The sequence below is a fragment of the Lampetra fluviatilis genome, chromosome 8, assembly GCF_964198595.1.
Source record: "Lampetra fluviatilis chromosome 8, kcLamFluv1.1, whole genome shotgun sequence".
NCBI classification, from domain to species: Eukaryota; Metazoa; Chordata; class Hyperoartia; order Petromyzontiformes; family Petromyzontidae; genus Lampetra; species Lampetra fluviatilis.
The window spans coordinates 4,711,745-4,725,902 of NC_136282.1; the positions used below are offsets into that span (position 1 = coordinate 4,711,745).

Below are 14,158 nucleotides of genomic sequence, written 5' to 3' on the forward strand. Positions count from 1 at the left end.
AACTCTACACGCCGTGCTAGACCGGGACCAATATCATCGTGAAGTCGCACACGCCGTTAGGCAGCACTAAAGAAGAGAAGACGTATCAATGTATCTTCAGTGTCATCAATCCACCCAGGCTACTCCCCTGTTGGCGTTGGGACGTTGTTTTAAGAAAACGTTCTTAAGGTATGCCTGCCTTTAATTGAGCGATGTGAGTCGGGGCTTTGCCGAGGTCACATCCCCCATCACACCCCCCCACCCAACACTGGCAGACAGATAGCGATTGTTTTTCCAGCAGATTCACGTTGCAACAACGTGGGCACGTGGTTGTAACCGTTGGAACAACGTTAGGCCAACCTGGGCACGTGGTTGGAACCGTTGGAACAACGTTGCGCCAACGTGGGCACGTGGTTGTAACCGTTGGAACAACGTTAGGCCAACGAGGGCACGTGGTTGTAACCGTTGGAACAACGTTGGGCCAACGTGGGCACGTGGTTGGAACCATTGGAACAACGTTAGGCCAACGTGGGTACGTGGTTGGAACCGTTGGAACAACGTTGGGCCAACGTAGGCACGTGGTTGGAACCGTTGGAACAACGTTGGGCCAACGTGGGCACGTGGTCGTAACCGTTGGAACAACGTTAGGCCAACGAGGGCACGTGGTTGTAACCGTTGGAACAACGTTGGGCCAACGTGGGCACGTGGTTGGAACCGTTGGACCAACGTTGGCCCAACGTGGGCACGTAGTTGGAATCGTTGGAACAACGTTAGGCCAACGTGGGCACGTGGTTGGAACCGTTGGAACAACGTTGGGCCAACGTAGGCACGTGGTTGGAACCGTTGGAACAACGTTAGGCCAACGTGGGCACGTGGTTGTAACCGTTGGAACAACGTTAGGCCAACGAGGGCACGTGGTTGTAACCGTTGGAACAACGTTGGGCCAACGTGGGCACGTGGTTGGAACCGTTGGACCAACGTTGGGTCAACGTGGGCACGTGGTTGGAACCGTTGGAACAACGTTGGGCCAACGTGGGCACGTGGTTGTAACCGTTGGAACAACGTTGGGCCAACGTAGGCACGTGGTTGGAACCGTTGGAACAATGTTGGGTCAACGTAGCCACGTGGTTGGAACCGTTGGAACAACGTTAGGCCAACGTAGGCACGTGGTTGGAACCGTTGGAACAACGTTGGGCCAACGTGGGTACGTGGTTGTAACCGTTGGAACAACGTTGGGCCAACGTAGGCACGTGGTTCGAACCGTTGGAACAACGTTGGGCCAACGTGGGTACGTGGTTGTAACCGTTGGAACAACGTTGGGCCAACGTAGGCACGTGGTTCGAACCGTTGGAACAACGTTGGGCCAACGTAGGCACGTAGTTGTAACCGTTGGAACAACGTTGGGCCAACGCGGGCACGTGGTTGTAACCGTTGGAACAACGTTGGGCCAACGTAGGCACGTGGTCGGAACCGTTCGACCAAAGTTGGCTGAATGTTGGCGCAACTTTCCACATATTTTTTAATTGGGTTCTGCGGCTGGATATGGCCAGCATGTGAACGGGATTTGTTTTGACCTACACCCTGCTTTGTATTGGCCCCGACTCCATGTAAGTCAATGTTTGATTTAGCGCTGCCAAGACAGCTCCCCGGTAGGCAGGAAGAGCTCATACGCCAGGATGTTAGTGCTGCCAGACCTGTTGGAAGTTCCCACTCGGGTTGGAATGCATTTCCAACAACAACAAGAAAACACTTTTTACATTTATCTTATATGACACCCCAGGCATTGTGTTGTCCAAACAAAACACTAAAACAATAACCGGAAATTTAATTGTTTTTAAATATAGCGCAGTGAGCCTTTTTTAATGACGTTTCAAACACTCTATAGTTTTTATTCCATGTTTGGCATTGTTGTATCATATTACAGCGGATGAAAATATACAGCGAATTTCCTAATACCAATGCGATTAAATTTCCTTCATTTAATCAGGTGCCGGCGAATGAGTAATCATTGCCCTATTTGATGTAAATAAACAATACAAAATAAAAATAATAGTTGTAAAGTAATGAAAATAAAAGTGTACAGCCCAATGTCAATCTACTGCTGGATGAGGCCTCCCACACACACAGTGTCGGTCATGGGGCTTGCGTGACCATACCTCACCACACTGGGCAGTGTGGATTGGTAAAGAGGAGTGTCTCAGCACCGGTTAAGATATCATTCACCGCTGATGTTAGCCGTGGCCAGAAATACAAAAAAACAGGTTGCCGGTTTTGCCTTGACGCGTTAATAAAAAAATCCTGTCTAAGCTGTAATTGTTATTATGATGTCCGGACAGCAATTACATGCCTGCTTTGCCCAAGCTCCTCAGCTGCTTGAGAGACAGCGAGCGTATTGAAGACAAGGAGGAGAAACAACAGCAAGGCAGGAGATGAGGGTTTGAAACGGACGGTTACTGTGTCGAGCATTGAAAGCTCGATCTCAGTGGTGACACCTCAGCCCACACAGGGCGTAGTGTGAGCTCCGTGGTGCTGTGAGTCGTCCAAACGCTGGTCTCGCTGAAATGACTCGCGAACTCACAGGAACCAACCGGAACAATCGTAAACATTTCCACACGATAAGTCACTTTGGTGAACTCTCATTTGTGGTCAGGTCGCTTCTAAAAAACAGTTAATACCTCAGTGGGCGTTTCCTGGTAGGACGAGAATTATTATATTATTATATTATTTTATTATGCTTTGTTTTTATTATTTTATTATTTCCCTTCTACGTTACTTTACCGAAAGAACCAAGAAGAGGACGAGAATGGTTTAGTGTTATTTGTATGTTTTTGTGTGATTTGTTTGCAGTTCGTGTACTGTGCACGGTCGTGTTTTTGTATCGTTGTAACGTTACAACAACAAAAAGAGCTGTATAGCTCATCGAATTCCTCCAGTATAAGTAAATATTCTGATTCTGTAAACGATGCCAAAGGATTACTGACTCCCGGATACAAGAGAAGTCTTTGGGGATTGACTGCATGATAAATTATATCTATAATTAGGACAGTATTGTTGTGGTTCGGTAGTACAGGTTGGGTCACGTTCATCGCGTCGTTTTCACCTCCTGCCCGAATTAGTGGCAAGCCGTGAAGACGTTTTGGTTCCGACCGACCCGGTGCATGGACTCTGGCGCAGTGGAAAAAGCGTGCTACTGCATAGCCAGGCCAGCTCCGTAGAACTGGGTTTGACTTCATGGCTCTCTTGGTGTTTAACCTATATGGAGAAAACGTTTAGGAGTGCCTTTTCCAATAATATCTCGTAACCCAGCAGAATGTGTTTCACAAGCTTGACTGCTGACGAGACCTGAAACGAAAAAAAAACCCAGCCCATTAGTGTTTGCATCCTTAAACAAATGCCGTTGCATTATATTGGTATGCAAAGCCAAAAGGCAAGTGCAGTAAAAATGTATTTTAGTTTACATGTGGACACAGACCAGAGTTCTGCTTATAAACACACTGTATGTCTCCACCCATAATTATCCACAGCATCATGACTTCGCATTCACGTTTGCTGGGCATTTGTTGCTAAAAGACCGAGGCCTCTTCTTCGCCACTGGATTATACTAAGCCAGCAGGCATTTGCCATGCAAGCTGGTTCGATTGAAAATGACATTTCAGTTGGACCGATCCTTTGATGGCTCGAAAATGCTCGATTGGTCATCCAGCCCTGTTTAGCAACTACAAGGGCATGCGTCGGTCATTCGCTTTAGAAGCTTTATGGCGTTTGAGGGAGTGGAATCATTTATTTCCTCCACAGCGGCTCAGTCACGTGCCAGTTAAGCACAAAGTCAAGTCGCCGTGCTATGATACTACTGCTGTATATTGCATGAGATCCAATATAATCGTCCGTTTTGCTCAATAATTATTGTCGATCGCTTTTGTTTTACTTCCACATTTTATTTCTTAAAAAAATATATTCATGAAGTCATAGTTAAAGCTTGATTTGAAGCTTTCGTGACCGCAGGGATTCATCTTCTTGATTTTTTCGGTAAAGTCACGTAGGTAGAAAAAATAATAGATCACGACGTTTCGATCGCCACACAAGCAATCGTCTTCAGGTGGGAGTTCAAAATAAATATTAAAGTTCAAATAATACTATTACCCATTGTATTTGTGCATTGTTCCGCGTTTTCTGGAATAATTGACATTACGATTATGCGACATCATCATGTTCTGACAGCATGTGCGTTATCAGGGTTTTAGATTGTAAAGTTACAATGACAAGAACGGTCATGGCAGGCTTCTGTTCAACTAACTGCAGTAGATGAATTACAATATGAAGAACTCCTTAATCGTATATGAAGTATATCAATGCAAATGTTTTAAGGTGACATGATTTCATATCACAAAATGTAATTGTATCCTAAAAAATATTATATCGTGGCAAACCTACTACAACGTATCCAACTGCAACCAGTAATGTATCCACACATAGAAGAGTGAAAATATTTGAACATGCCCTTGCTAAATATGTTGCTCTGAACTAATAATCCCTGCAAATCAAATCACCTTAATGTCACGGTGAAATGAGAAATGTTGCAATTAGTGTTTGGCATAAAGACAGGTCGATTTTTACTGCTGCGCTGTGGAATCTCGTGTTTAAACAGCAAATCATGTATTACATGACATAATGTTGTTTAGTGCTGGCCGCCAGTGAATAGATATGGGGAGTAAACACTATAATTCAACTAAGGTCTTTATGCTAAGATTATATAAGACTATAAAACGTACAGGTTTCTATGCTCAAATAACATATTTGTCACATCTCCTTTACTGGTGGTGGCGAGCTGATGGTTAACATTCTACATTCTATGACTAGGACCGGTATGCTGAAAGGATAGTCACTGCGTATTCGAATTAAAGTACTACAATATTAGGTCGATCGACCATAGAGAGGACAATTAACTTAAGACGACCCAAAACTGGGATTTTGAAGTTGCGATCTTCTGATAATTACGAAATAAGCGATTTTACCATAGAGGTGTAACCTGGCTTCGTTTGCACCCATCCGTTCAACATTCCACGTACATTTAACATGTTGTGAACACCGTTAACATAATCAGCAATGAGATAATTGAACGACATTGGACTAAACATTCATACCGTTCAAAGGAATGAATGAAAACATGCAATTTTGTGGTTGGTATACCGTAGCGATTTAAAGTAAAGTTAAACGATGACAACCAAAAATTATGTAATTAAATAAGTAAATTGGGATTATTAGAGTGGGCTTGGATTAGACACTTTGCTGGAAGGGATAATGGCCAGAAGTCTAATGATGGAGTGGCAGCTAAAGGATGGAACACATCTGAAAGGACATCCTCCGTTGAGCTGGGGAGATAGCATTTACTCGTGTGGAGGAGCGAGATGGATTGTTGCATCGCAGGCAGTCAGTTTTGTGATGTTGATGGCTTGAGGAAGACTTCATCTACAAGTGGATAGATAAAGGTTGATTATTCTGCAATACAAATCCAAACATCCTATTGCAACATATGAAAAAACGTACACATATACCGTTGTTTCTTCTGCCAAACATCCATCAGACAATTCGCTAAACAAAATCAATAACAGATGCTTTTTAACAGAGTAAAGAAAAACACAACATACGTTAAGTTTTAATATTTGAAAACGTAATAAAACTGTCAGTAATGTGCAATGTGCAGCGAAATTGTAGGGTTATTGAATTCCATCTTCCAAGAGTTGGCAGGTGTTGTGTTTTCTGTATTCAGTGCAACTGGAATGTGAAGAATTTACATCAAGCCTGATAACATCACAAGAGACTTTGCTTTACAGTGCACATAATGTATTGAAGTGAATGGCAGAATAACCACAAAAACATAAAGCAAACAAATCAAAATCAATTCGGTAAAATTGAGGTCATGTGTTACAAAAATATCAAATGTGCAGTATTGCTCTTCTATCAAAATCTAATACATTGAAGAAAAAAACGTTAAAAAGTGGAATTCTGGATGACTAACAGAGAAAAATAACAAACTTTTTTGGCCCATAGAGCTTCAAGGTCAATATTTTTCATTGTGCAAAACAACAGACCTCGACCTGGCTCATTCATTAGATCTTATCAGCAAGTCAAAGCTGATTTCATTTGAAGGCCTTTGATCAGTGATGGACGCTCTTGATAATCCATGTAGTGAGCTCAAAGCCTCTAAGAGGTCATCATGCCCAATGCCTTTGAAGCCATCACTCCTTCCGACGGCTTGGTTTATCCTGATACATCCCACAACTGTTGCACAAGTCTACACCCCGACCTCCAAGCTCTGCTCTCAGTCTCCCTCTGTCTGGGCTCGAGGTCTTCCCCTTAGTAGCTGACACTCCCAATGCCCGTATCGGTCGCCCAACAACAACAACAACAACCGCCGTTGCCCGCTAAGTGACGGAGACATCTCACCACGACGCTTGTGTCATGCTCGGTGCCCTTTCGAGGCCATTTGGCGTGTCGAAGGCTCGCTGGCAGGTCACAGAACCCAGTTGCCATAGGTTGGTTGACTGAAATGACTGTAAGATGCACCGACTGTGCTCCCAACAGTGACAACTTTCTGCGTTTTATGTATGCTGAACTTCTTTCGCACCGTACGTTTCCAACCGTGCTAATCTAAGGACAACAAACTAAACCCAAAAATAAGTTAAAAAAATAATTAAATCTCGATTTAAAACTGCATAGCTCCCAGTTGCTTCCTTAATATCAGAAGAGCGTTCCAGACGGCCGCAGAAGTGCATCTGAAAGCGCGCGATACCTTTAACGTTTAGCCAAGCCCTCCACCACCTTGCACACGCGTCCCACCCAAATCACAATTCCATCTTCACGACTGTCTACGATGCCTTCCTGCCACTTTACATTCAGATGTTCGCACATTCCAATCCCGTATTATTGATCATCGGCGACGTGTCCTGCCCAAACCCATTCGCTGTTCTGAACAGGTAAAATGTTGTCATTCACCTGATTTATGTTGTTGGTCAGTGTAATTACAAGCTTGCATCTGCCCCACGCTTCGCTAATTCTATCTAGAAAGCTACAACCCACGGTACTGTCCAAAAATCTTTCTGGCCACTCTGCGTACACTAGTAGGAAACAGGGCCATTGCCCGAAACGTCGCCTTGTGTATTTTATTTAGTGTGCTTGTGAGACCACTTCCAACGCGGCGTCACCAAAGAGATCGTCGCTTAGCGCAGGTTACCGTAAGTAACCGAACACGCGTTACCGTAAAATTTTGATTTAAATCTTTTGTGACTGCAGGGATTCATATTCTTGGTTCTTTCGGTAAAGTCACGTAGAAGGGAAATAATAAAATAATATAAATATAAAACAATAAAAATTCTCACTTGCTGTGGATTTCACACCTGATGATGATTGCTTGTGTTGCAGTCGAAACGTCGTGAGAATTGGTATTGTTCAATATTAATATTATTTTATTATTTCCCTTCTACGTGAATTTACCGAAAGAACCAAGAATACGCGTTACCGTAAGTAACATAGCACGCGTTACCGTAAGTAACTAAACACGCGTTTTGATTTAAAGCTTTCGTGACTGCAGGGAATCATAATCTTGGTTCTTTGGGTAAAGTCACGTAGAAGGGAAATAATTAAATAATATGAATATAAAATAATAAAAATTCTCACGACGTTTCGACTGCAACACAAGCCATCATCATCAGGTGTGAAATCCACAGCAAGAAATTTTTCTTGCTGTGGATTTCACACCTGATAATGAAATCCACAGCAAGAACATTTTAAAAAAGTTTTTTTCAAATTTTCTTGCTGTGGATTTCAGAAAATTTCATTTTTTTCTTCTTTCAAATTTGAAAAAAAACTTTTTTCAAATTTTCTTGCCGTGGATTTCACACCTGATGATTGCTTGTGTTGCAGTCGAAACGTCGTGATAATTTGTATTGTTTAATATTAATATTATTATTTCCCTTCTACGTGACTTTACCGAAAGAACCAAGAATATGAATCCCTGCAGTTACGAAGCTTTATATACAAATTTTACTCCACACGCCTTACCGTAATTAACATAGCACGCGTTCACTCAAAAACTTCCCACCCCCTGGCCACTGAAGTCGGTTCACGCCAATTCCGCAGTGCGCGTTGCTGGCCACGTGCGCGCTGATGGCCACGTGCGCGCATTTCCGGTAGCGGCGGCCCCCGTCGCCACGGTAACGCAAAGACGCCCGCACGGCCACATGCTGAGCGGAGCTTGCCAAGGCCGTGAAGGAGGCTTCGTGGCTACAAACCGCGTTGTTCTCACTCACTAACTAAGTAGCGCACGCGAGCTACAAGGTACAGGTTCACATCCTGGCGTAAGACATTGCGACGCTGTCGGTGAATGGGTTTGGTATAGCACTGTCGCGTTGTTGAGTACTGTATATGACAATGTAATCAACGTGCTGTTCTGTGTCGTCTTTAAATTATTTATTTTCCATATGGGGCCATCCATTTAGTCCGTTCTCATGGAGGGGGATGGGGTGGTTAACACAAATGTGTACGCTTGCGTATCGGGGGGGGGAGGTGAAGCCTCGATAATAATGTTTACATTGGCCTTCAAATGAGTTATTTGTTTGCTTAAACACGTGAATATTATTAATCCTTGTTCGTTTCTGCGTGGATTAAATGTCGGCCCTTCTATAGGATCCGGGGGTACGTCAAGTGTTGACAGATGTTTGCGTACGCACCAAATTGATGGGCCCTATTGTAGAGCGTTACATATTGACAGCATGCTGACTTTTTCGCGTGATGCTTAGTCTACATGTTTATGATACAGTGCTACTGCATTTCGTGGTGGTGATAATACAGTCCTCGCGTACGACTGTACTCTTGCTACGATAGCCGTGGTTGTCCAATGTGAATCCTGGTTCTCGCCATGGGAATGTGGAATTTCCGCCGTTGCTTCGGGGGGCTCCGGAAAATGTGAGCGGCGAGCCGTGTTCATTTGAGCGGAAAGACCACCGACTGTGTGACTTTAGTACTGTGCCTCATTGCTCAAATCGCACAGTTACAGTCCATTTGTAATGAGCCACGATCAATCATCCACTGCTGGATGAAGGCCTCTCCCCAAGCAGTAGCCGTCTCACGATTCGGCGATGTTAATCATTCAGCATCTGCACACAAAGTTGATTTCATCGCTGCATCTCCAAGGTGGTTGTGCTTTGGCTGCCACTCCCTTCGTTAGTTGTTTGTTTGACGAGCGTACGTTCTGTAATCCACGTCTTCCTCATTGTGCATGGCAGTGCAATTCTAAGCCGTCAATACTTGTACTTGATTTCTTGCGGACAATCCACTTGATGTAAATTACTTGCTTACTCCAGGATGTAGTGGCTTTATACTGCATACTATACTAGAGTTGTATGTCAAGAGCCAGCCAAAGTAAAGTGTCTCTAAGCTCAATTATTTGAGTTTTATGTGGCACTCACATCTGGTGTCAGTCCTGAGCCAGTTGTGTAAATTCCACATTCCTATGGTAGAGAACAGACTATATTTTTCAGGATTACCACTGTTTACTTTCCACAGTGATGGGCAATAATAGTTGGAGAAAGCGAATACTAGATTGACATAAATACAATTTTGGTACGTTAAATAAATGTATTAAACACCTTTTGTTCATAACCTTTATTTAGTCTGTGTGCTATTTTCATTGGTGACATTAATGTCACAGCACAAAGTTAAAAACATTTCCATTCACAACTAAAATAGAGCAGTGCATCGCTTTGTATCAGCGAAAAAAACATGGAAGACATCAAATAACTACTTTTAATTGCCTTAACTAAGCCTCATCAATACAAGGTGGCACTTATAAAATTCATCACATGTCAGCCAAACTGCCTTTTTTGGCCTCAGTGCTGAAATATGTAAAATAAATTGAACAAAAATAGCATTACTTGTGCAGTCGATTGTGACTAAAACCCTGACCAACTGAATAAACGTGAGACAATAATTGAGTAATAGGTAGGTAAATCACGGAAAGGAACCCAGAGTTTTAGTCGTGATGACTCAACGCCCTGACTTCCTACCCCGCTGAGCCATTCAGCCACTTCACCAGAAATGGCCTGTTGTTAAGAAGTAATAAAATAATGTTTGCAAAAAAAATATTTCGTATATACTTTGTCTTCTCTCCAGACAGATGGATTGCGAAGATTTGGAAGAAGCCATTGAGCGTGAGCTACGATTAATCAATGTGCCACTGGAGGAGTTGGAAGGCAATGATTCTGAAGAGGACCAAGCTGAAATTGCCTGCATTGAAGTAAGCATCCTCTTTATATTCAAAATCGGCTTGACATTTCCGAGGCGGCAAATTTGCCGCATACTGAGGCACAAGGAATATATAAATCGGACAACATAAAACTACAGAAAATGCGGCCAGGATTTGTTTTAACACTACAGTTTATAAATATATACTTGCTTTAAATTATTTATATGACAGACAATAACAACAAAAGTAACTATTCATTCATACATTTACATTAAAAAGTAAATGCAAGAGCAAATTCCTGTCACTGAAATTTTGTGAAAACGTAGATTACACGATCAATTATGCATTTTTTTACAGAAGAGTACTCTACATATAAATAGTTGTTTTGGCATTTCGATAAAGAATAACGCGTCAATTTAGCGTCTACTTACAAACAATACCTTTTGCTTAACATCCTTCAAGTGACTGGACACCAGACATGTTTGAGCTTTTAAAGTAAGTGAGCAATGTCATCAGGTAGTGGAAGCTAAGCAGGGTTTGAGCTAGGATAGCGCTTGGATGGGCGACTATTGTGTGCAACAGTTGGCATAGGCTGTGGGATTCTGTGGTGGACAGCAGTGAGAGCATTGCATTGTTACCTATATTGTCCTGTCATTTGCTACAAACGTTATAAGGTTGCACTCATTAAACACAAAGTGCGTGCCAAAACTGACCCACAATACCTTGCTGATCTCGTCAAGGAGCATAAACTGTCACGCGAACTCCGGTCATCCTGGCAACGGCTTTTGGCTGGCCATCGAACAAAGTCGGTCACTGCGTCGCCCGCTTTCAGATGCGCTTCTGCAGCCGTCAATAATATTAGGAAGCCACTGGTGCTATGCAATTTTAAATCTAGATTGAAAACGCATTTATTTAGAACTGACTTTTGTGTTTAGTTGTCCGTACGCACCTCCGATTAGCATGTCTGCGTACGGTGCAAAAGAAGTTCAACATACATACAGTATGTCCCTTTGTATGTGCTTATCTGCCAAATAAGCTATACTACTTTGCTTAACAATTGAATTAAGGTCAACTCTTTGAGCATGGAGATTTGAGGTGGCTGGGTGGCTCAGAGGTTATAGTGCTCAGCTGAGACCCTAGGTCTCAATCTGAGCAACCTCCCACTAACAACTGCACAAAACCCCTTCATATTGACTTCGGGTTTGCACTGAATTAGGCTAAATTCCAGTTTAGAGAATTAACAATATCGAAAATATGTTTTGCCTCATCACACTGTCAATAGTGCAATTGGAAACAATCGGGAGGCGGGGGGAATTACGAAAGTACATGACAATGAACATGCATAATCTTTGTATCCTCATGCAGAATATTAGTATCCTTTGACTTGCAATGGCAACCATGCTGATTCATGACAAGTTTATTTTATTATGGGTAGGAGCCAAATATAAAAACGGAGAATCTCAACAATGCTCAATTAGCAAGCATCACTACCATTACCCCTGTTAATGATTGTAACGTTTTGCTGATATGTGTGTACATTGATTAGCCTGAAGAGGAAGGCCTGCCTGACACAGTGCTCATGTACATGGCGCGAGTGAAGAGCAGAGCTGAGGATGCGGAAGACATCTACAATAAGTTGCACGAGGAGGAGCCCTACCTGAGTATGAGATCAAATTATGTTTACGCTAAATCAAATACAGCATGAATATATACGTTTTCCTGAACCTTCCTGAACTGCAGATCCCTTACAACTCCTACCCAAGCCTCAAACTTTGTTATAACATATTTGCTAATAGATAATAATTCATTTTTGGTGGAGCCACAGAATGCTGATTCATGATGAAAGGTTGCAAGTTAAAATCCTGGTCTGTGTTTTACTCAGCCCTTTTCTAGTCACTGAAATTAATATCACTTTCTAGCGAGTGAATAGCGGTTGTCCTATCGAGATATAGGCACTGGCCATGGAAAATGTAATCATTAACAGACTCAGGGCCACCCATGGACATGCTTCTTAGAGGATGGGGACCTTTTCACTTGAATGTCTAATGAATGAAATAATTTGTTTTATTTAATCGCATAATTGATGGATAGATTGAGAGACACCATATCGAGATTCGTCATGTAATTTTTATATCTATAGTGTGGATTGCATACCTAGGTTTTTCCCATAGTTAATCTGGACACTATTATTCTGGCTCCTATTTTTTGTGAACCATTTTTCACTTTTCAGACCACCTGTGTTTTCACTCAGCATCTGCCAGGCATGTAACCAGTTGCTAATCCATTTTTGTTACATTGATGTTACCATTTATTTTTGATCTACCTGTTAAGTACATTGTTAATTGTGCCCAGCTTATTTGATCGTGTGTAGTTCACTATTGTTGATAACTAGTGTCACAGTATTATCCCTCACTCAATATTGAATCAAATTTTTGTATCGCATGCGATTATTAAAAAATAACTTCTCCACTTGTCATATCTTGCCTTGCAGACAACTGGGCTCCAGTTTCATTTAAGTCTCACGTATTGCTTGAGGAATTAGCCAAGGAATATGGTGAAGATCCTGAGGTCCTAAAGAAAAGGGTAGGTTAACCCGAGATATGTGGCAATATTGCATCCATTTTACACATACAGTGGATAATACTGGTAGGAACCTCCTGGTTACACCAGCCCACAGGGAATTATTGTGTCCGTCCGTCGTGCAGGGAGGGGCTGGGTGGGGAGGGAGGGGCTGGGTGGGGAGGGGAGGTTGGGAGGGGAGGGTGGGAAGGGGCTGGGTGGGGCTGGGTGGGGATGGGAGGGTGGGGAGGGGCTGGGTGGGGCTGGGTGGGGAGGGGCTGGTCACCCCGTGGTGCCCTTATGAAACTCAACGTTTAATCTACTCACGCCGGCTTGTGCCCGCCCTCACAGTCGGGCATATTTGCGGAATACACCACGCCGCCGTTGACCCTGGCCATTGACCGGGCAACCCAACGTTCCTACCAGCTCCCTCCGCAGGAATATGTTTACATATTTAAGTTCAGTTATTTGCAACACTTGAAGGCTTGGATTCTATATTACAAATGTTTTTTTATTTCTTGTGTTTGGCTATGAATTCAGTAGGAATTATGAATTGATGTTTAAGTTGTAAATCCAGCTTATGACTTTAAAGAACATCGAATATCCACCACTCGTGCCCTCGGAGATCACTTGCAGTGGACACGAGTTCACGATCAGTTACAAAGTTAGTTGTGGTGTACCGAAGTTGCATTTGGGTGGTTTATTTTTGCTTTGTGAAAAGGTGATCGCACCTTGTGTGGCCAGTTTTGATACTATATAAAGAAACCCACTGCTTGTGGGGCACTGAGCTTCCTGAGGTGTGGATGATTGGGATCTTCAATGAGATGCTTATTTCCGATGATGGTGCTCTCCCAGTTGTTCCCACACCAGTCTTCCATTATTTTGCCACCGTAGGTTTTGTCAGAATTGGAGGAATATGAACGGCAGAGCTGTGAAGAGGCATCAGAAGAATGTGACTCTTCATTGCCCCCTGCTGCTGGACAAGAGGACATTAGTGGCCGCGAAACAGATGCTGATGTGTTCCAAAGTAAGTATATTTAGCATTGCGAAACGTATTTTGAAATTTATGTTATTTATGGGTGGCTGTGTGACTCAATGTGCTGTGTCCTGTAATAAATTATTTGGACCAGCAGTACAAAGAGCTTGCATTTCAACCAGGCACATATTTAACCTGGGAACAGCAAGTTTTCAAATGTAAACAAAAACATGTTATGAACGAGTCTTGTCAGTATGACCGTATCATAATAAAACTCGTCACGTGAAAATGTTTTTATTCAATTTGGCCTGTACATCTTGAGGCTTGGGGGTGCCTTCACCCAGCAGAGGATTTATGATGTGTGATGAGAATGATGATACATGTAATGAGAGTTATAAGAACTT

At 42.8% G+C, this 14,158-nt stretch overlaps 1 protein-coding gene across 5 annotated transcripts in view; it reads left to right on the forward strand.

The window, feature by feature from the left end:
* The first annotated feature begins 8,175 nt into the window (after positions 1 to 8,175).
* The window catches only part of LRRIQ1 (leucine rich repeats and IQ motif containing 1), a 111,967-nt gene continuing 105,984 nt past the window's right edge, over positions 8,176 to 14,158 (forward strand). For 3 of the 5 annotated variants that reach the window (XM_078858890.1, XM_078858894.1, XM_078858893.1), the window contains exons 1-5: positions 8,176 to 8,313; positions 10,147 to 10,270; positions 11,766 to 11,880; positions 12,711 to 12,802; positions 13,673 to 13,805. In XM_078858890.1, the coding sequence (XP_078715016.1) occupies positions 10,151 to 10,270; positions 11,766 to 11,880; positions 12,711 to 12,802; positions 13,673 to 13,805 (460 nt within the window). In that variant the 5' untranslated portion in view covers positions 8,176 to 8,313; positions 10,147 to 10,150. Of the gene's footprint in view, positions 8,334 to 10,146; positions 10,271 to 11,765; positions 11,881 to 12,710; positions 12,803 to 13,672; positions 13,806 to 14,158 lie in introns of all 5 variants that reach the window. The other 2 variants (XM_078858891.1, XM_078858892.1) reach the window with 2 other exon arrangements.